Source organism: Pithys albifrons, chromosome 10 (genome assembly GCF_047495875.1).
Source record: "Pithys albifrons albifrons isolate INPA30051 chromosome 10, PitAlb_v1, whole genome shotgun sequence".
Classification (NCBI taxonomy): domain Eukaryota; kingdom Metazoa; phylum Chordata; class Aves; order Passeriformes; family Thamnophilidae; genus Pithys; species Pithys albifrons.
Window position 1 is genome coordinate 31,047,121 of NC_092467.1, and position 22,235 is coordinate 31,069,355.

Genomic DNA, 22,235 nt, shown 5'->3' on the forward strand with positions numbered 1-22,235 from the left:
TTAAGTCTCTGCTGCCTGGGAGCTGCTGGTGGCAGGTCCCCAGTGCCATTCCAGTGGGCACTCACCAGTGTGCAGCTGGAAATGGAGACTTCCCAGTAAAGAGCACAACAGTTGTAGGTCACCTCCAAATGATTTGTGGTGTTGTGGAGAAATTATGACTGTTCAGTTTTGTGACTGTCAAACTCAGATGGTAAAAACACCAAGAACCACCAGACAGCAAAACATAACAGTTCCATGAGTGCACTCCTGACCTGTCAAATTATAAATTTTGTTGGTACAATGCATGTGAATTCAGTTTGCAACACTTTTCTTTCTTTGGAATAACCTGTAAACTCTTCACCTCAAATTGTGCAGAAATCAGGTGACTTTACAGTCCATGGTAAATTATCTGAGCTATTTTCAATCCTGACCACAGCTCTTTTATTAATTGAAGCACATGTTCAATGGCAGTGTACACCGATTAAATCTTCCAAACCAATATTAGCACCAAACTTAGTCTTGTCATCATAAAAGTCATTTGGAAACATTACCATGCAGTAACTGAGGTTACAAGTCAAAAAAATCTGCATATTTACCCATCTCCATCTCATGCCTGGGGCGTTTTGCAGCCATCACTGTTATATATGGCCTGGGTAGCCAATGATCGTTTGATGACATGCAAATAATGACAAAATGATTTTTTGAGGAAATGAAATAAATAAATGAAACAAAAAAATTCGACTCCATCCTCTCCAGTTACTAAAATTCCCTTTAGTATCACTTGCAATTTAGGATCCATATGCATCCCAGGAAGATATAGTTGAAACATAAATCTATTCTAGGTCTTTTACTTGCAAAAATATCATACCTCAGCTATAATCATATGCAAAGACTTTTTAGAGGGCTTTGTAAATGCCATCCAAATTTATGATGGCATTTTTTGCCTTGCAGCTATAGATGTTCCATCCCCAAAGCACCCACATAAAGGTATATTCTCCTATGGATGGCTGCAGTTTGTCCCTGCTGCTGTATCTAATCTGCCAAGTATGCTGAAAAACTCTTGAGCAGCATTTGAAATGAAACAAATGTAGTCATGAATTTTAGACGAGATGTCTAAAGACGTCATTAGACTTTTTTTTTAATTCTTCTTGCAATATATATTTATATAAAGCAGAACGATGCCAAAGTTAATGTTAAATCAAAGGGGAAATTGAACTGTTATCTTGCTGTTTATTACGCTTTTCATTAAAGTTTTTAAATATGAAACTCATGAAATTATATTTTGAAGAAATTGGTAAGATGTTGAGTACCAGTTTATTAGTTATTGAAAGAACTGCTTGGGTGACAGAGCAGGAATGAAGCCTAACTTGAGTGATCTGAAACAATACAGATGATGCTGTAAACACAGATACAAACAGATAAGGTAATACACTCTTCGGAAATGTTGCAGCAAACAATTTAAGCCAGACTTTAATGGGGTAAATTTTAAAATAATGGAGAATATTGTAGCATTCGGGTTTAAATTCCGTAGGCAAAGTTTTCCATCAGTATAAATTGATATCTCTCCTTAGTAAATGGGATTAGTGCTCATTTACAAAGGAGAAGTTTCAACCTTCTTTTTCCCTAAGTGACATCAGAATTTTGATTCTAACTTGAATTATCTTTTTTGGCTAAAAATTGCTGAGGAGTCCAAAAGCATTTAAAACCTCAAGCCATTGAATCCATTTAATGCGCCTTTGGCACCTCTCTCTCTCTCTCAGTCCTTTTTGAACATTCTGGTCCTCATTTTAATCAATCTCTTTTTATTAAGTTCTTTGGCTCATTTACTTGTACGTGCATTTGCTTTATTTTATTTGGAACATTTCTTTTGTAGTGTCTTGAAAAAGAGTTGTGACATTTCTTTTGGATGACTTCTTAAGTATCTGGCAGTCACCTATGATACGATGCTGATGGGTGCGGATAGATTAGCTCTGTTTTCCTGATGATCTGTCAGATGTCGAGTTCTGAGGAAACTGGTTGTGTGTGTTGGTGATGCATATGCAGGAGTTTGATAAGTGGATAGAGGGGGAGCTTTCATTTTTCTTCTGTAAAATCACTGTTTATTAAGCTGGATTTAGCCTTGTGAAGCGAGGTGCTCGCTGGCAGGTAGTTAATCAGTGATCATGGCAACTCCAAATGCAACCAGGGGAGCCAGTATCCATTCAGAGCATAGAAACTAAAGAGCACTTCATTAGGATGAGTGAATTTCCATCTGTGTTGTATTTTGTGTATACTGTAGCAATTAATACAGTAAACTGATGGATGGCAGTTAGTGTGATTGTATCTCGGCTGACGACAAAGTTTGCTCAGCACTAAGCAGAACAGACTTACTATGACTGGCAGGAGCGTAGCCATCAACATTCCAAGAAACTTGAAATTAAGAATTCCCCAGGAAAAAAAAATAGCAGCTGATCAGCATTTCTGTTGATACTGATTTAAATGAAATTGTTGGAATGATTTGCACAGAAGGATAAAAATTCCTTGAAAAATTCTTCCCATATATCAGGTTTTTTTCTTCAACAGCCAACTTGTTTTTCTGCATCGTCTATTTGTTCTGCATGTTGTCGAGTTCATGGTCCACCTGGTGATATCTGAGCTTCCGTGATTCCTTTTCCTAGTGTGCCTTGAGAAGGAAGATCCAGACCATCTTTCATTTGTAGCTTTTGTTATGAAATCTCCATCAAGAGTCTAGTGGGAATTTTGGGGTAATTATCCAAAAGATGTCTTTGGAGATGAATATGAGCTGGTCTACCAATGTGGCTAATGAGAGTTGGAGTTTTTGTTTAAGATGTGCGCAGGCAGAATAATGTTAGTAGTTAACCAAGTGGAATTGGATGGATATACAGGTATAGATACAGCTACAGATTTGGAAAAAAAGGGGAATTATTCTCCTCTTGCCTTGACTCCATTCACTCCATCAAATTAATCCTAATTTCAGTCTCTCTTAGTAAGGCACGTAGGTACGTGGAAAGGAGGTTCACAGATATTTATTTGTTCTGGGAAGGATTTGTGCATCCAATTCTCACGCATCATTTTCTGGTCCATTTAAATATATATCAGCCTCATACATGAACATTTGAAGATCTTTAGCTGTACTCAAGGAAGACTCTTATGTGGTGCGTTTCTAGTACTGGCAAACATAAGGAGGTAGAGGAATTAAACCCACCACAGTGCTCCTGTGCCCCTTAGAAGATGAGGAACATGAAGTATTCCTGTGCACTCACTGATTAAACTTGGGCTGGAGGTTTGCGAAGTGCAGAGTTTTGGAAAGTCTTACTGCGGGACTTCAACATCGGTGCAATGGCTCCAGTAACCAGAGTCTCCCAAGGACAAGGATCCCATTTTCGCTTGCATTATGCATTGAGCAGAAGGGTGTGATGCATGATGTGGAATGAACAAAATAACTTGTGTGTTTAGGGAAATGCCAAATTAATGAAAATTCAGAAAGCTCTAATGTTGAAAAGGCGCACAAATTCCTTGATAGAAATATAATGCTGCTAACAGTTTCAAGATTATTGTTGTCTGAATTTTCTGCTTATTGTGTACTGCAATTAAAATTCTTTTCAACTGAAAAACCAGTGGCAAATTAATATTTCCTTTTGGAAAAAAAAATTATGAAAGTACACATCTTGTTCCATTTAGCACCATCATGGTCTTTGATCTGGTTCCCTTTGTCCAGTGAAAAAAGCATAGTCAAGTTAATGGGAGCAGCCTAAGACCATGTATGTTTGGCATACATACAGAATCACATGAGCACAAGTACAGTAAGTTAAAGTAACACCCACTCAGGCTTCCATCTGCGTTTTATTCCACAAATCCCTTTATTTTCTTTTTTTATTTAGCAATTAACTTTTCCATTTATTCTGTAGTTAAAAGCTGCCGTAAGATGAAAATAGACGAAGTCTGATTTTCTTCTCTCACACTCTAAATAACATTCAGAGGAGACTCAGACCTGGATTCTGAAATCTGTGTTCCCAAAAAGTGCCAGGTGTGACTGTGATTTGGACAACAGTCCTATCCACAGAATAGTAAGGAACACACTTAAACCCCACCTGGGTTACCCAGCCGTTGTGTTCTGGCTGTTCTTGTTTATCCCTTGCTCAGAGCAGATGGATAGAAAGAGGCAGGGAACGGGGAGGATCCTTGGCTCCATTCCCTATCCACCGGCCAGCACAGCTGAGACGGGCTGGGGGATGTTGTAATTTGTAGCTGCCCTGCACCAGAGAGCAGAGAGAGAAGAACAGGGACTCGGAGGTGTCCTTAGAGCTGGCACTACCCCTTCCTTGGGGTCCTGGCAAGTGCTGAAAGCTGGAGCTCAGGGCAGGGGTTCCCAATATCCATTGGCTCTCGGGAATAATGCTGAGGAAAGCCATGCAAGGCAGCACATCCTCCTGGGCTGCATCCCCAGCTCTGCCCAGGGTACCCTCAGCTTTAATTTTTAATTTCCTGCATCCCTGAGCAGCACAGGAGGGGACGCTGCAGGCTGGGGGCCACTAAATGTGTTAAAACTCATTAGATATGAAACAGAAGACCTTTAAAACTAGCCAAGAGTCTCAAACATGGGTGCCAAAAATTAAACACCTAATTCCACATTTAGTCTTTTACCTTAGTTCCTGCTTCACAGATGTTAATGTAACACCATCCCATCTCATAGGTGGCCTGATTTTCATAAGCACCAGGCACCTACAACTAACTCAAGTATTGAGACTGTTCACCTGAGTGAGACTCGTAGTATTCAAACTTTTTCTGGGTGCTTAAACCAGAGTTCCCTCTGTCTCAGCTCCTCAAAGGAGCTTCGATAGAATGACCAGCATTGTAACATATGGCTTAGCAAGGGGAGAAAAAAAAAGAAGAAAATGAGTATTAGAAATGGATGGACTAAAGAATACGCAGGATATATCAGGCACATTAACCAAACATATGGTGCTAAATGAGATATTTTTTTTAAATTGCAAAAAAATTGACATTCCTGGCAGTCTCAAGGATAATGTGACATGGCTGTGATAAATTTAGAAGAATGGGACATATTTTGGCTTGTTCTTGGAAACCTTTTTCTTGCATGCCGACTGTATTTCTTCTTTTATTAACCCATTCAAAGAATGTTTGAATTTAGCTGCTAGAGCACCATGCTAGCGCAACATAAATGTGAATGATGCTAATTGCTTTGCACTGCCTAACTTTCTGTCATCCCCTCCCCTCTTAAAGGACAAAACATGCTTTGGAAATGAGCTGGCAAGCTCATCTTCTTCTTTCTCTTGGTCAATATTAAGTGATGTAATTAAGCTCCTGTTTGCATATTCTTCTGAACTAGGAAGCAGCCATTTTTTCTTGAGATCTGATGGATGTGATCACTCAAAATAAAATGTGTCATTACAAACCCCAAACAAAACAAAAACATGGTTATAGTTGGACTGCTCCAAACCAATACATTTCAAAATACTCCGAAATAAATAAATAAATAAGCCAAACTTGTGATAATAATGGCTATCAGAATGATAACAAATAGAACAAAAGTAGAAACCAATTATCAGTGCTTCAGTTTGTCTCTCTACTCCATTTTGCAGCATAGTGTTAACATTAAAATCTCTATTTTTGCATGAAAACATCTGCCTCAACCTTATGAAACCCATCCCCATATGAACATGGCACTGCTCAGCATTGTCACACTCAAGGTCATTCATCAACTCCTCAAATTCCGGTGTTTGGACACAATCACAGGAACTTGCTACAGCTTTAAACATGTTCCACTGCCTCTCTGCCCCTTCTCCCTACCATGATTCAGATGAGTCACGCAGCTTTTTTAACACAGGGGCAAAAGAAAAGCTATTTCACTCTTTTAGAAGCTTTGTTATCTTTCCAGTAACCCCGAAGAGGGTTTGCAGCCAGAGGATATGGGGAAAGCAGGAAGCTCATGAGCCATCTGAGCCATCCATTGCATAGGCTTGGAGATCCTGCTCCTTCCACTCCTTCTATTGCTTACCCAGGGCACAGGTAACTCCTGTCCCACCTGGATCCTGCTCGTGGGCTGCCCAACCTTGCAGTTGGAGCACTCACATGCTGGCATATTTTACTGTGACCTTCCCTTTGCAGAAATACTTGCTTGGATTGTCCATGATATTTTGCACTTGGGGCTGGGTTTGACACTCATTTGGTGTTTCCATCCCCAGTTCTTCCATCATAAGGAAATCTGGGTCAACAGCACCATTAATTCCTTTGAGTGTCCTTGTCCTGAATATGGACATTCAATAACTCAGTTACATCCCAACAAGCCCCTGGAGCAGAAATTCAGCAGGCTGCATTGGAATATTTCATGGTAACACTTTAGTTCAGTCTCCTTTTCTCTCTTCCCCCAAAACTGAACTGATCTTTTCTTTTATCCCTACTCCCAAGTCCTTAAGACCAATATGAAAAAAAAATAACAACCCAGTATTTTTCTTGCACGATAGTAAGTTCTAAACTTTGATTTTTAAAAGGTTAAGTCTGTAACCTTTCCTGCTATGAGGAAAAAGCCCCCACAGCAGCAAACCCTGTAGCAAACAGTTTCGAGGGAGAAATCTGCAAGTACAACACTGGAACTTGAACCATTCCCTTTCTTTATTTAACTTTCAGAAATATAAACTCAAAGCCTCACTGAAACCATTAAGACCCAGCAGTGCAGCATATAAAGTACAAGAAAGCTCCTGCTTATTGCAATCAACATCCCAGGGACTATAAAACTAGTGTTATTAAACATAAAGTTAATAATACTGCCCAGAGATAATATTGTCCAGGCCTCTCTCTTTACTTTTTAACAATTAAATTCTATAAAATACAGAGTTGGAAATAAAGTTGAATGACTCCACTAGTGGAAGTTCAACTTCCACATTACCTGAAATTTTGCTTTGCACCTGAAATCTCAACCATTCTGCACCTTTGTTAGATCCCTAGAGATGTGCAAAATGCCTAATGGACTGGATATATGGAAATGAGGAGTTTTCACAATATGTGCAGATAATCAGAACACCCAGATGCATGTGAAACTATAAAATACAGAGACTAGTGCAGACACATGCATACTTTTCATCTATATACTCTGATATTCTTTTATCCAAGCATCAATCATGTAAAGAAAAATCTTGGATTTTAAGAGCCTATTGCAATATATTCCTTCCACTAATTTCTTTGATGCCAAGGGCTTGGCACGGCATCAGCAGGAGTTATTTTATACCAAACTGGTCAGATTAGCAACCTTACATTTCTGCCAGTCCATGGCAGAGGTTTCACCCAGTGACAACTTAACACTGGGTTTCATTGGAAGCCTTTGATGCAGTTCAAGGGCATTATAACAACTCTGAAATAATTCCAGTGTGGCTTCTAATATCAAAACACAAATACCATTCCCCCTTTAAAAAAATATGTGAAAGTGAAAGAGAACCACATAAATATATTACTTTCAAATACCTTTGAGAAGTCAAGAGAGTAAGGGGAGACAGTTTGAACTCAGAACACTTCATTCTCTAGTTGTGCCTTGAGTCGTGCAGCACATTTGAAAGATCCATTTGCAATAATCTACTAAACCAACGAGTGAAAGACAGAACTCATAAAAAGCCTGTAAAAATCCAAATGCTCCAGCTATTACAGATTGCTAAAAATAAAGCAGAGTAGGTTTCAGTAGCAATAATAAGCTGCCTCTTATCCATCTTTCAGATTTGTAAGAAAAATATGGCTGCCTTTTAGTACTCATGGCTCAGAGCAAACCATGGCTGCTTCTGCCTCGAAAAAGACCACCAATAAAAGTGAGCTTTCAGCTTGCTGTTGTGTTCATTTGTCCTTTAAGTGTGTCTAGCTGCTTCTGCACCCCCTTTCACAATGCATAGGCTGTCGTTCCATGACCTAGCATTATTAAATTGCACTTATCAATCATTCTTGCCAGGAATGCCATCGCCAACTACATTAAAGAAGTCAGAGAAGTCTGGTTTCAGCAGTCCCTCGCCTTCGCAGACCTCCTCCCTTGGAACGGCTTTCACACAGCACCATCGACCTGTCATTACAGGACCCAGAGGTGAGGCCTTACCCAAGAGCCCCCAGGCAGCTTAAACATGTGCCACGGCACCCAGTGCCCATGCCAGCGCCTCTCCACGGAAAGCCATCGCCACCTGTGACCGCCTAGAGAGAGGCTGTGCTCAGAACCTTGAGAACCTGGAGGCTTTAGGTGTCTGGAGTTTGGTTTTGTTAGGCTGAACTGTTTGGGCAAGCTCCTGATGACCACTCAGCAGTGCCTAAAGTGGAACTGCTGGTCTCTGGGATCTTGGGATTCTATTTGAAGAGGGTGGGGAAAGGGTTAGGATGCGTTGCAGAGAGTGTCTTCTGCTTGTGTCCATTCATCACGTTGATTGAGTCCAACTGCTTGAGGCAGGGACCCCTCCATCACTTCTGACCCACGCCCGTCTTCCAGCACTTCCTTCTGCCAGTCATTTACTCTCGTGCTGTTGGTGTCAGTGTGCCGAAGAACTGCCTTGTTAGGGGACTCCTTTGGAGCTGGTTCCTGCAATGCTTTGGCTGGTTTTCTTCCCAATACTCTTCTGACTGACTTTCCAAGGAAAAGAGATTTTCTCTGGGTCTAGATGTGCTTATATATTTTTGTTGGAAAGATGGGTTTGCATTTAGCCTAGAAAACTAAATGTAATACTGAGTTCACATTTGAAAAGGAACTCACTTGGGCACAGTAAGAGACACAAATGAATGAATCCTCTTACAAACCTCTTTGGAAGATACAAAAATAGGAATGAATGGTTGTGACATGTTTCTTTCTGCTATGAAATTTTGTCTCATTTAGAGAAGATTATGAAGGAGTTGGTCGAATGGCGAAGCATAAAAAGGCATATTAGCAATTCATCCTAGAAATTATTTGGAAATGTCTATTTGGCATCAGTGTGGTTTTGCTGAGGGCAGCTTAAACCAGGAGGAGCCTCTTTGTCTGCACAGTCCAGGTGATGTGGTGAGAAGTGGCGGAATTGCACAAAGTTGAAGCAAGGTCAGACTTGTACTTCATGGAGTTTTGTCTTTGTTAAATCTTCTTATTGTAGTTTGATTTGTTGTGGTTAATCCATAAAAATTATTCATTACCCTTAGACACACACCTAGATCCTCAGAAGATATTCAGGTATCTAAGCTCTCTACAGATTTCCCTTGAAATTTGGATCTGAACTATCTGGCAAATATATGTTCTTTTAAAAGCCTTGATAATTGGTGATATAAGTATGAATAATACGAAGCTTCCATTAACATTCTACTCAGTGCACATCAGCTGACTCTGAATTCCTGTCTTGTAGAAGTTCAGCCTTTTAGATTTAGGTTGTTGATTGATTAGTTAATAGGCCTTTCTTTATTTAGCTATGTTTTACCTCCCACTAATTTTTTAAGATCATTGACTGCCTCTGTCTGCCCCTGTTTAGACCCTCTGTGTTCTGGATTTTTGTGTGGTTGAGAGAGGAAATGTCTCACTGGTGAGGCCTTGTTTAAATCTCATCCACAGTCTGTTTTCACAAGACTTTTTCTGTGCACTGGGGAATATCCGTCGACTACGTGAGAAGAACATTCAATGGCAGCCAGAAGTTGAAAGAGCAAATACAATTATTACAGTCCCACATTTTGTTTGTTTGGAAGGAGATGTCTTTACTAACTCCATAGAGAAGTAACACAGATTTTAATTATCACGGTTTCTAACAGGTTAACCGAACCTGTTCTTCTCCAACATCATCTTCTATTTTATGCTTGTTCACAAATAGTCTCACAGACTTTCAGGGAAAAAATCCCTCTGAATCCCTCTGTGGTTTCTTTAAGTGTCATCATCCTGGAAAGGTCTTCTCTCAGACTTCATTCTTTGTTCTTTTTGGATATTCCTCCTCAGAATTCTTCTTCCACAGCACACTGGTTGTGTTTATTTCTCTGCTGCAATGATCGTTCTCTTAGTAAAGGGTAATATACTGAGATGGATTATTTCCTGCAAATCCAGCTTTGTTCTTTATCCCATTGCCTCCAGTGTACTTTAGGGACAGTAAGCACAAAAGAGAAGCTCTTCAGGTATCAAAAGTGGCAGCATAAAGAGTATAATGCAATAGTATAAGAGGATATAATTGATTGATTCATATCCACCCGTAGTTACTGGAAGTTGTACCTCTGCAGAAATGAAAGGTATGATATAGCATACATATGTTACACTCTCTTTGGATACAGGTGCATTATGTAAATGGTCAGGGGCAGGTCATTGTGAAGGGTCCTCAGAAAACTAAGAGCAGGACTTAATCTTCAGTCTGCAGAGAGATTTCAGAGAGAGGAGAGTTGTGAGTAAGTAGGTCACCATCAGAGTAAGCTCCTCAGCCAACCAAACAATCACAAGAAGGTTTGATCCCCTTCTCATGTTCATATGTGCAAGTTTATCACTTGGATGTGTGTATGAGATGCATTTGTAAAGCATGATCAAAATAGACAGCAGAGAAGACACTGCAGACTATTCATGGCAGGTGTTGTCATTGACAACCAGTGATTTATAACTTCTCGGAAATATTCCCAACTCCTTCACACGCTTCCAAACATCCCTTAGAATACAGTGCACATCTTATGCTGGGGTATCCCGGGATACTGAGTGACCCCCACAATGAGTCATTTTGGAAACAAGACTTCCTTGGAGGAGGAGTAGATCCTGAAGAGGATTTTTGAGCTCCGAGGTGCTCCATCCAATGAACCAGTTGGAAAACCTCTGCTCTCATTAAATTGTCTGGATGTTCTGTGTAGTGGGAGGCTGTGCACGAGCTCCTGCCTGCACTGGTGCTGCTGCCAGTGCTCAGCCCAGCTGGGCAGTAGCCAGCAGAGAGGATCCAAGCTGGCTGACCAACAGACCAGATGTGCAGTGAGTGCTGGTGCATGGATGCCAATGCTTCAGTGACTCCTCAGTAGTTCCAACAGATGGTGGCAAGATCCAAGTTTCTTTGGTGCTAAGCTAGCAAAGTGATTCATGGAGCCTCACTTGATGATGGCAGTTTTTTGGGCATGACTCTATGAATGCACCATATGTCTTCTCTGGACCAGCGTGGTTAGGACTCGATGCCTGGCAGATGGTAAATTGATCACCTATAGGGTGGCTTTAGCATCACTATCAGTTTTAGAATTTCTTTCAAATACATTCAGGCACTCAGATCTCTCACTCCTACACAGCACACTTTTGTTACCTCCAAATTAGATTATTTGGTGGTCAGTGTAACTCACCACAGCACTCCAGCATTGCAAAGCCATAGTGTATTGCTGGCACCTCACAAAGTTTCCCAGACCACTTGAACTCTTTACCAGACAGGGAAGGATTTAAATACCGTGGGTGACAGCAGTATTTACATAAGTGGTTTTAGGCTTCCATGTATTGCTGCTTACACTCTAGTGACTTTATATCTGGAGCTAAACGTTAAATTGACCACGATCTTGTAAACCCAGGATGTACAGCAGCCTGTGCTGCAGAGCATTCAAGCATTTCCACAGAATATGACAGTGTGGGTCCTGCAAGCCAAAAAGCAAGGAAGAAAAGGCAAGGAAAGAAAAAAAAACAACAATGAGATGGTATGTTAGGAAGATAAATGAAGGAGAAACACAATTACAAGAGGCAACAAATACAGCACAAAGGGAAGAATCCGAGGAAGTGGGTGTGTGAGCAGAAAGAGAAGAAGGGATGAAAGTCAACTAGTGGACTGGTTTCCATTATATTAATTTCCTCCATAATTACCCATTGCCACTGAGACTTTCATCAGGACAAGGCCTGACAGGAAAACACTGCAGGACAGTACTCTCTGTTCGTGCCAAAGTGGCAAAAACTTTATGTCACATATCTAGAAAGATATGGTGCCCTTCTCTATCTGAATTCTTGACTGGGTCACCGAAGTATCAGTGCCTGTTCGCTGTCCTGTCAGCCAGCTTGAAGTGAATCAAAGTGATAATTCCTGCTGCACAGTGTAAAGAGACATTTCATAATATCCTGTTCTGTACAACTCTCAGTGGCTGCCCCTCGATGCTGTCAGCTGGCAGACTGGTGTAACCTTCCACTTCCCTTTGAATTCTGACAAAACCAAAGTGCTGCAACTTCATTTCGATACAGACACCTCAGATCAAGGAATGGTAATGTCAGATACAGCCAAAAGAGGAGTCACACCATAAGGGTGAGAAAGTTGAGGTGAAGCCACAAATAGCACAACGCCGACCATGAGACGAGTTTACATGCTCCAGTTTACAGTGTCAGAGTAGCTGACTGTGGAGGGCAGGATTTGGATTTTCTCCACTCACTTTGGTGTTGAAGGAAAAGCAGTTTTTCTAACAGATGGCCTCAAGGTCAGGGTGTAGCAATGACACGATCCCCGAATGCCACTGCCTGCCATGCCTGGGCAGGGAGGGCAGGGAGGGAGGTTTGCAAACGGTTAAAGCTTCGGCTAAACAAAAGTCAGGAACCGTGTAATTAAAACTCTACCTTTGTTGTATTGTAAAGAGTTAGCCTGTGACATAGGAAATATTTAAAGGAGCAGGCTGTTCAGCTAATTTGTGTGTGAGTGAACTGCTTAGACAGTCCTATCCTAAATTAACTGTAAGACCACCCACCGTGCCCGCCTCATAAAGGGCCATGATTGCTCAGCTTCGTTTTGTATAACCGTTCAATAATTACTAGATAAATGCATAACTAAAAGCTCTATTACACTAATAATTTGTACTGAGATAGATGTGTGGGACACCATGCTGGGTTAATTTGTCATCCCTGCAGCAAACTTCTAAAGAGGGCTCTTTTGCAGTGGAGTTGTGTTAATATGTTGCTCCAGTGAGGACATGTTAGAGCAACAAGATGACTTGGTCGCTTAATCTCCTAAAGAGGCAAAATGCCTGGAGGGAAAGTGCCAGAAAGAAGAAAGGGGGGTGATTAACACAGTGGACCCAGATTTAAACTCATCCTGACAAAAGGAGCTGATCTAACTGAGCAAAAGAATGAAAAAAGGGGAGTGTTAAAAATACTAATAGGATTTCATGCATCCCTAAAAAATAATATAAAAATAAAGTGCTGCAGGAACAAAGTATTTTGCCCATGCTTTTCCTGACACTGCGTTTGGTTTCTTTGCTCTCTTTGATGTATCCGTGAAGTCAAACTATATGCTTTAAACAGTGCAGTGAACTATAATATTTTTATCTCTGCTTTATGCTAAATTCTTCTAGCTTCAGACACACACAAAAAGCACATTATAGCTTTAAATATGGGACCCATGTTTAAGCATCAGAGCTCTGGATTTTCAACCTCCTCTATTGACAGAACCATAAATCATGTTAAAGTTAAGTGAATTACTGTAGCGTGGAACTATAGCTTTAACAATGTTTATGTAGTATCAGCTTACCATCTACAGAATGAAAGGGGGGGAAAAACACTGATATTAGAAATGGGAATGTGGAGTCCTATTAACTTAACAGCAATATATCACTCCAAAGTCACAGATTCCATTACCATGCCCTTTTTAGTATCAAAGTAGAATTATATCATCACACACATAAAGGTTGTAGTTTTTAAGAGAATTTACATTTCTATTGTAAACTTATCAACTGCATTTCATTATAAGAAAGACACGATATATTCTCCGAGCAGCAGTTTTTATCTTATGATGAGAATACATGAGAATACATCATGTGTATTAAAAGCAATAATAATATGCACGAGTTGACAGCATTTGATGTGATGTGGGAATTGTACAAATAAGTTAAATTAGGGCATTTTGCCCTCTAGCCATAGTCTTGGAAGGGAGGAGTGCTTTCTATAGGTATGAATTTTATTTCTGTCCCAATGTAATCGATTCTATAGTATTCTGATCTCTCAAAGGCAGCAGAATTCTGACATGTTTTAAAACAATCTGCTCAGAATAGCAAACTTAACTGGCCCCCTGCCCATGCCAGAATCTGGAACAAGTGCTCAGTTCAGCTCTACAGGTTTTCAAAAGCAGCCTGTCCTACTCAGCAGCCCAGGGTACACCAATAAACCCTGAGCTCAAACACAGCTTTCAGCATATTTTCCTTTCACAAGGAACTCCGTGGGCCTTGGCAAAATGTCCCTCTGCCTCCCACTTGCTACTGCAAAATTTCTTACAGAAAGTGTTTCTGAACAAAGGGTCCAGGTGCCTTGTACCACCCAGAGCAGCAGAAAGGGGCTGAGAGCCAGCCCTGCTTTGGAGATACCGTGGGTCTGTTTTTTCAGCAGTGCTTAGCTGACCACCTGCACCTGACTTCTGGAGCTGAGAGATGGAAATTCTGCAATTCAGCCCTTCTTTTTGATGTTCATGGACAGGAACAGATCCTCCATCCATCCTATTTAGGGTATTTGTATATCTCTTGCTTTGAATATTATATTTTGAATTTTTCATCTATGTTTGTCTACATGTGGGAGCAGATATCAGTGATATCCACATTTTCCTCATGCTGAGAGGGTAAAGCCTGTTTTGTTCTCCAGCACCATGATCTCCCAGCCTTGTTAGTGCAAATGGGAATGTGAGATGGGCTCAGTTTGCATTCAGCTCCTCCACGGACCTGGCAGACCCCTTTGCACCATTATGAGACTTAAGCAGTACTTAAGTTTTCCAGTGTTGTGAATTCCCTTCAAAAGACTCATCCTAGGACGGGTCAGTCCTACCCTCAGTAGCTTAAAATTTTAGTAAGGGCGTGTCCTTGGTAACCTGAGTAAGCAATTCCCTACATTTATCACCCTAAAGTCTGTTCCTAATGGGCAGTAAGGAAAGCAAGGACTTTCAGAAACCTTTGAAAGAGTTACAGGGATGCAGCTCCCATTCAAATTCAGAAGCAGTTAATGAATTCTCTCAGGACCTCTGCAAATCCCAGTCCAAGTTTCTTAATTATTTTTTTTTCTTGTTTGGGTAACTGCTTTCATCACCAAAATCTGTGGCCTTAAAGCTATTGTTTTAGGCTTCCATTCTTTACCTCTTGTATTGTATTATACACAGAAGTGTAAGTTCCTTTCAACAAATTTGGATTATTGCCAGATCTCCTTATTAAAAAGTCACTCTTCATATTTCCGATAAACACAGCTGTTTCATGGTGTTTGAAAGCATTTCACATCAGCCAGCATGGTGGCTTAGCTAATTAGTACTCTAATATGGTCAATTTTCAGAATAAGTACCTTTGGGGTACAAAGGGTGGGATACATCTCGCATAATTTGAACTGGCATCACTGGGGTGGCAGGAAAAACCTTCCAGCACACAGGGAGTTAAAGCAACTTAGAAGCCTGACGTGGAAATCACTAGCAGAACAAACTGTTCTCTAACATTTCCAGGGAAATGACTTTTAAAAAAATACTTTCTTAATTGTAATGAAGCCAATTATAATGGCCTCGAAAACAAGCTGATAAAAACGATCCTGTTTCATTATGATTCTAATGTTACTATTTCTAGGAAGGCTGATCAATGTTTAATGTAGTATTAGTAAACTTAATTATCACTGTATAGAGGAGGTATCTGAGCATTGTGCCCCAGTGAAGTCTGGTGGGCCAGGCCATGTGCCTGTGAGGGAACAGGGAATCTGATTCCCAACACTCCTTGGAGCAGGTAAGGAGTTCAGGGGGATTGTGGCCTTTTCCTGAGCAACTCTAAATGGTCCTTGCAAAGACTTCAAATGACTCCATGAAGAAAGAAATTTCATCCAGTCATCTGGACTTGAAGGGGTTGGCAAGGCTTTTTGGAAGAGGAGATGGAGGGTGGATGGATCAATATGTCCCCCCATATGTTGGGCTGTGCTGGGGGAGAAATCCGAGCGCTGCAGGTGCAATCCCAGTGTCCCTTTACCACATCAGTGAGCACTCCCTGGGAACAAGGACCCCATCCCTCTTTATCAGGAGTGCTCCTTTTTTCCAGGGTACTAAATATCTGAAGAAAACTGTAACCTGTTTCAAATTAACTGATTCTTTATTATCTGATCACTCAGTTGAACAAAATGCACAATTTTGGCTCTTGTTCATAGCCCCAGCCATGTGCAGGGCTCACCTAATCAATGAGTGCAGCTTATTTTATTGGTTACTTACTTTGTTATTGACTACTACAAATCAAGAAGGGAAAAGACAAGACAGATCTGCATAATCAGATGTCTGAATTCCAAAAAACCCTCTGCTTTGTGGGCTGCACAGCACCACGAGCTCATAAAACACTGAAGAATCCAGTGTAGCACCAAACAGCTGCACTGCATAATTACTTGGCCCAATAGCAGCAGTTTTAAAACACTGGTATATCTGTTGCAGGCCACCATACATTATCATCTCATTTTCAATAAAAAGTCTGGGATGTTTCAGACGAGCTCCAATGGAATTAGAATCATGTGTGCTTTGAAATATTTATGCTTGCCTTGAGATGGAAGGATAACTCCTGCCTCCAACCCCCACACAAAATAAGTGATTTAATAACCCCAGATAGTCCAACTCCTCCATACCTACAACAGGTAGAAATGAAGTTCTGATCTGGAATGCACTTCTCTTCATAGGCTGTAGAACTTATATTTTATGTCATTTACTGAGGTCAATAATAAAATATAAATGTCACAGGCTGAAAGACGCCATGAGAAATATGGTTTGGCAGGATGGAGCTGCTTAGGGATACATAAATAATAAGTCAATAAGTAAATAAATAATAGACAAAGACCTGTTTTATCTTCCATTTGAGGATCTCAAAGAATTTACAATCACTGATTGAGACTTGTAATATCCCATCAGAAGTAATAAGAGCCTCTTCTCACACACAGAGCCATTTGCATCACTGTAGGCGTGGGGTTTGGAATTAATGACTTCACCATTTTTATTAAGAGTTTCTGAAAATCATGACCAAAGGGGCATTTTAGAGGCAAACGGGGGAAACAGCAACCTGTTCCACTACCTCTCGTGGTTTAACTGATTAAAAATATTTGTGAGGATCCCTGTATTTGGAAACATGGTTGTGCTCCGTGCTCAGGACTTGTTTGAGCAGCCAGTTTTGCACTCACCAGAGTTGCTGACCACAACACAACCATCAGAGTAATGGTCTGTATCTGGGCCAGCAGTTTTAAGACTTTAGCATTTAATTCCCTCTCTCCAGTATCAGGCAGGCGCATTTGTAATGTTGATCAGTTTAATAGCAGTGGATTTTTCCTCTTAACCAAACAGCCCCTCCTTTTGCCTCTTGAGAAATTTGGTATTTCCCAGTCAGAAGCTGCAAAAACAAAACTTTTGGAGATCCTTATTCCACTTGTTACTTCTCATGCCAAGAAGAAAATGACCCCTCCACGTCTGTGTATGGCAGAGTGGGGACTGATGCCTACTTGCTCTTCTTTGCTTCCCCCAGTCCTTCCCATGGTCAGCAGAAAGCCCCTGGGGGCTGTGCTGAGTTGGCCAAAACTCCAAAGAGAAACCACTTTCTTCTTCTTGCAGCACTTTACCTTCCTGAATTATTGTTGATCCTTTCTGCATTCATTTTTCTTCTCTCTCTCTTTGGGGAGATCACTGACACATGATTTCCACTTGGTTTTTTACCCTCATGTACTGAGGAGGTCAAGGCAACAGAGAAAGGCCCATCACTTACATGCCAGTGAATGTTTCTTTCATCTTTCACAAAGCAAATCAAATTATTAAATGAAAAGCCATACAGTGTGGTCTCAGGCCTAGCTTTGAATTTCCACATGTTCCCTGGATACAATTTTTTATTCCTTCTTGTTTGAAATTGGCATTTCTATCTCCTTTTCATCCAGAGAAAGAACAGGAGTGAGTTTGTTCCCAGATACGTACAAAGGACAGTGCAGTTGCATAATAATTTCAAATAGCATTAAAAGAGCTGATACCAAAAGATATTTTTAAAATATTTAAAAATGTGAACCTATTTTTTACTTAATTAGATGTTTGCCACATAAACATTCATTTCTCACGTTTATCTTCATCCTTCATATTCCATTTAGCACACAAGGAAAGGGGAAACTGCAAAAGGAGATATGAAGACAGAGAGGAAGAATATGTTTTATATTTAAAAAAAAGAAATATTGTAAGCTAATAAAAATTTTGTTGTAGTCATCAAAACACTTGCCAACAACTTTAGTTGAACCAATATTCATGTCAAAATGTTTTGAGGAGCTCCAAAATGACTGTTGCTTCCTGGAGAAGGTGATGATACCTTCATACCTGACATGTCATTAACGTGGTTCCACCTCAGGGGGTGGTGTAGGTGAGATCAGAGGCTGCCACTTTGGATGGAATTCACCTCAGTGAAGGTGTGTACATAGACTGGGACTGGAGATACCTACCTTGGAGTGGTATCTACCAGTGGGCCCCCTTCACATCCACCAGTGAGCCACTCAGTGTGGCCACTGGATTCCAGTCAAAAGCAGGAGTCTGTTTTGGGATGAGATGAACAACTCCTTGGACTTGTTAGTTCCATTTAGTTCTCACTTGACTCTCCTAGTTGGCTCCATGGCAGACACCCACAGTTCCTAAGGGGAATCCCCCATTATCTCCACCTTTAATAGCACACTTCAAAGTTGCAGCCTCTCCCAGGAGTTTGGGGACAGAAGAACAGCCTTCATTTCTTCCTTTGAAGATTTGGGTTCTTTATCTGAAGAGTTTTCAGATGTACTGTGATTTAAGATGCAAACTCAGAACGAAATCACTTGTCTTAAAAGTGAGTTAGAAATAATTAACGAGGTTTGTAGAAAACACGAGAGATAAGCCCAGATGTGCAGACAGGTTGGACAGGCTGGGCACACAGGTGTTTGCCTTTGCCATGGAATAACTGTCAGCATTTCCATAACGAGGAGTGTGGGATATGCTGCTTCTTGTTTCCTTTTCCCAAGTGCAGCGTTGCAGACGTGGCACAGCTGTGGGAAGACACTGTTTTCCAGCTCAGCCCACATGCCACGATATCTCGGTGTTACAGGAGAGGTGTAGCCCGTCTTTTCCGAGGAGTTTCTCTGGATATCCATCTGCTTCCACCAGAGACAGCTGAAGGCTGCTTGTCTTTTGGCTCCTCATCTCCATTGCTTTCTTCCTGTGGTGGTTTCCTGTTTGTACCACACATTCAGTGTGTGTCTCTCTGTCATGAACAGAATTAGGGGAGCAGAATTGTGGGGTTAACGTGGACACAGGGGAGATTCTCATGACAAGAACCAGACCTTCATATCCATCCCATACCAGCACCCCAGGCATGAGTGCAGCTGTTTTTGGTGGTGGTGTCAGAGTAGTAATTCCTATGCCCTGGTGGAAAAAGGGGTGCACAGAAGTGCTGCCCAGCCAACCCTTAATGAATGTTTACAGGATAATGCAGTAGTTGCCTTGCTGCTATCTTAGAGTACATGTTTTACCCACATCTTCAGGCTCTTGTGTTTGCTAATGGTTTAATAATGCTTAAGAAAAATTATTAATAAAGTGTCCTATTATTAAACTGGCAATGAACAAGAGTAAGAAGCAGATTTTAGCTTTTATTTAACTGAAGGTTTTTCATACCATTCATCATGAGATGAATGTTTGCTCATTTCTGTTTGATTTTAGTTAACTTTCCTGCATCTCTCCAATTTTTCCTGAAGTGCCAAAGGCTTTTTGTCCCCTCTTGTATGTTTAACTTACTTCAAAGCCAACACACGAGATTCTGTAGGATATTCCCTCCCTTGAATAGCCTTTATCCAGTTGGCTGTGTGTGGTGTCCAAGTGCAGTCTGTGCACATGGACACCCCTCAAAGATTCCTGGGATAACATGCCAAGGGAGTTACAGGAACATAACGATGACTGTTTGGTGAGAAACAAACTATGATTTACAGCTGACCTTGTGCACATCAGATTAATTGGTCATTCTAAAGGGAGAGTGAATTCTCATTTTAGAGGGGAAAGGGACAATTCATAGCACTATAAGTGGCAGCAGTTGCCACCTCATGCTGACAACCAACAGTGGAAAGAACTGTTGACTAACAAGGATCCAACCCCATATATTTGGAAGGCCAAGGAACTGGGCAAAGGTGTCACGTAATGCAGGAGAGCAAAAGGCTGCACTTGTAGTTCTGCTGAAATCAGCTGAGGGTAAAATCGGTCATTGCCAATGGGCTTGTGTACATCACACCTCTGCACCTTCTCTGGAGCACATTTTCCAGCTGGCTTGTTGGCCCATAAATTCACCAAATTAAACTTCATCCCTGACTGCAAGCTTGGGGCTTGCTGGGGATTTGAGGCTAACGTTGTTCAGGAGAAATGTAAATGTAATTTTCCAAACGATCTCGCCGCTTTGTGCATGTTCATTAGATGAAAACACGTTACTTAAAATAAATGTTCCTAAACTGAGGTGGGAAAAAACCCTCAACAACAAGAAGCGTTAGACCATCTTTAAATTATTGGCCATTTATAGTACAATATAAAATGGATTCATATGTGCAAATCCAAGTTACATGAAATGTCAATTAAATCAACCCTAATCTCCCAAATACATTTTTTTATTGCCTGATTGATGAGGGCTGCTCTTAAGGTGATGAATAGTTTTCAGTCTCACAAAGGACTGCTGATTCCTTTGTATGTGTCCACTAAAAACACAGAAAATCCTTCAAAATGTCTGGCTTCGTTTGCTTCCAGGATGTAGCTGGAGTGAGTGTAGGACACAATGTGGTCTAATATATTAATTGTGAAGATCAGATGTATAAACAATACTGTATATTAAAAAAAAAAGACTAAAAACTACAGTAGATTTCAACTGTTTTGATTTTCCAAAAGCAAAGCTCTATATAACGTCTTTGTTTTCTTTCCTATAGCAAGTCCACATGCAACACCATCGACTCTTCATTTTCCAACATCACCCATTATCCAACAGCCTGGGCCATACTTCTCACACCCAGCAATCCGCTATCATCCTCAGGAGACTCTGAAAGAGTTTGTCCAACTTGTCTGCCCCGACGCTGGTCAGCAGGCTGGACAGGTGGGGTTCCTAAATGTAAGGAAGCCGTTTTTCTTTCTTCAGAAGTGTTTGTCCTATGTAAAACATTAACCAGGGGATTATGGATGGGGTTATTTTAACAGCATGTTGCGTGCAGGAGCACACCTGGAATAGTTGCTGGAAGGAAAAAAAAAACCTAAAAAAAAATGCTGCTGCTGCCAAAGTATTTAATAAAAAACAACAAGAAACCTCCCAAAAAAACCACTCGACCACATTGTGGTGAAATTAGCTTAAACTGTCAGAGAAGCTGGTGTTACAGTGACCTTCTGGGTCCCCCCACAAATGACTTTGCTGCATGTGTTGTAACCCTTGTGGAACTAGGGTTAACAAAATATGAAGGCAGAATAATTTTTATTAATTATTTTTGAAGTTCAGGGGAGAGTGGGGGGGAAGGATCAGGAAAAGGGAGGGTGAGAAACAGATGTTTCAGATCAGCTAAGTTCATTAAAAAAAAATACTGCCTTATAGCACTTTAGATCAAGTTGACCAGTACTTGAACTCAAGATGTTAAAAGTACAGTTTATTATGGTTTGTTATTTCTGTAAGCAGTTATCTTTTCCCCTTATCTCTATGAAAAATTAAGCAGAGTTCCAAAGCTTCAAATAACCATTTTCATTTTTTTTAATCAAATAAAGTGAATCATCTTGCTGTTATTGAAATGGCATTCCAGTCAAATACAGAATTTATAAATTTTATGTAAATCAAATCTAAAATAATGCTCTGAATATTTTATGAAATGTAATGCATGTAACTTTTTCCAGCCAGTGAAGTAATAACTGGCAAAATTACTGTTTCTCTCCTGACATACATATGACTGAAAGTGTTAATGAGAATTAGTTTAATTATTAGCATCTAATTTATTACTCTTATTTAATAAGCTGTGTTGTTCTCAGTGTTTTCCTTTCCCCAGCAGAAAAACTGACTCTACTTATTCAAGCCAGTCCTGGCTTTGAATAATGTCTGCAATATGTTAGCAGATACATTTATGTCTAGACAACAAATCAATACAGTGCTTTTCTTTTTCCTTGAGTATTCATTTGCTTAATTTATCCCAAACCATTCAGCATTATGAACTGTTAGCACACTCACAATGAACATGCAGCAGGGTCTTCTTGGCAGGAAAGGGACCTAATTGGGAGACAAGATAGTGTTTGAGAGATGTCACTAATATATTAGTTTATTAAAGGTGCTGGATGTTGGAAAAATAAATATCCCTGAAGGATTGCTTCTTGCTGCAAACACTAGTA

The 22,235-nt window shown here is 40.5% G+C and overlaps 1 protein-coding gene across 12 annotated transcripts in view; it reads left to right on the forward strand.

The window, feature by feature from the left end:
• The window catches only part of NFIA (nuclear factor I A), a 251,910-nt gene that overhangs the window by 189,776 nt on the left and 39,899 nt on the right, over positions 1-22,235 (forward strand). For 6 of the 12 annotated variants that reach the window (XM_071565009.1, XM_071565010.1, XM_071565006.1 and 3 more), the window contains 2 exons: positions 7,931-8,059; positions 20,807-20,985. In XM_071565009.1, the coding sequence (XP_071421110.1) occupies positions 7,931-8,059; positions 20,807-20,985 (308 nt within the window). The remainder of the gene's footprint in view (positions 1-7,930; positions 8,060-20,806; positions 20,986-22,235) is intronic. The other 6 variants (XM_071565013.1, XM_071565018.1, XM_071565015.1 and 3 more) reach the window with 3 other exon arrangements.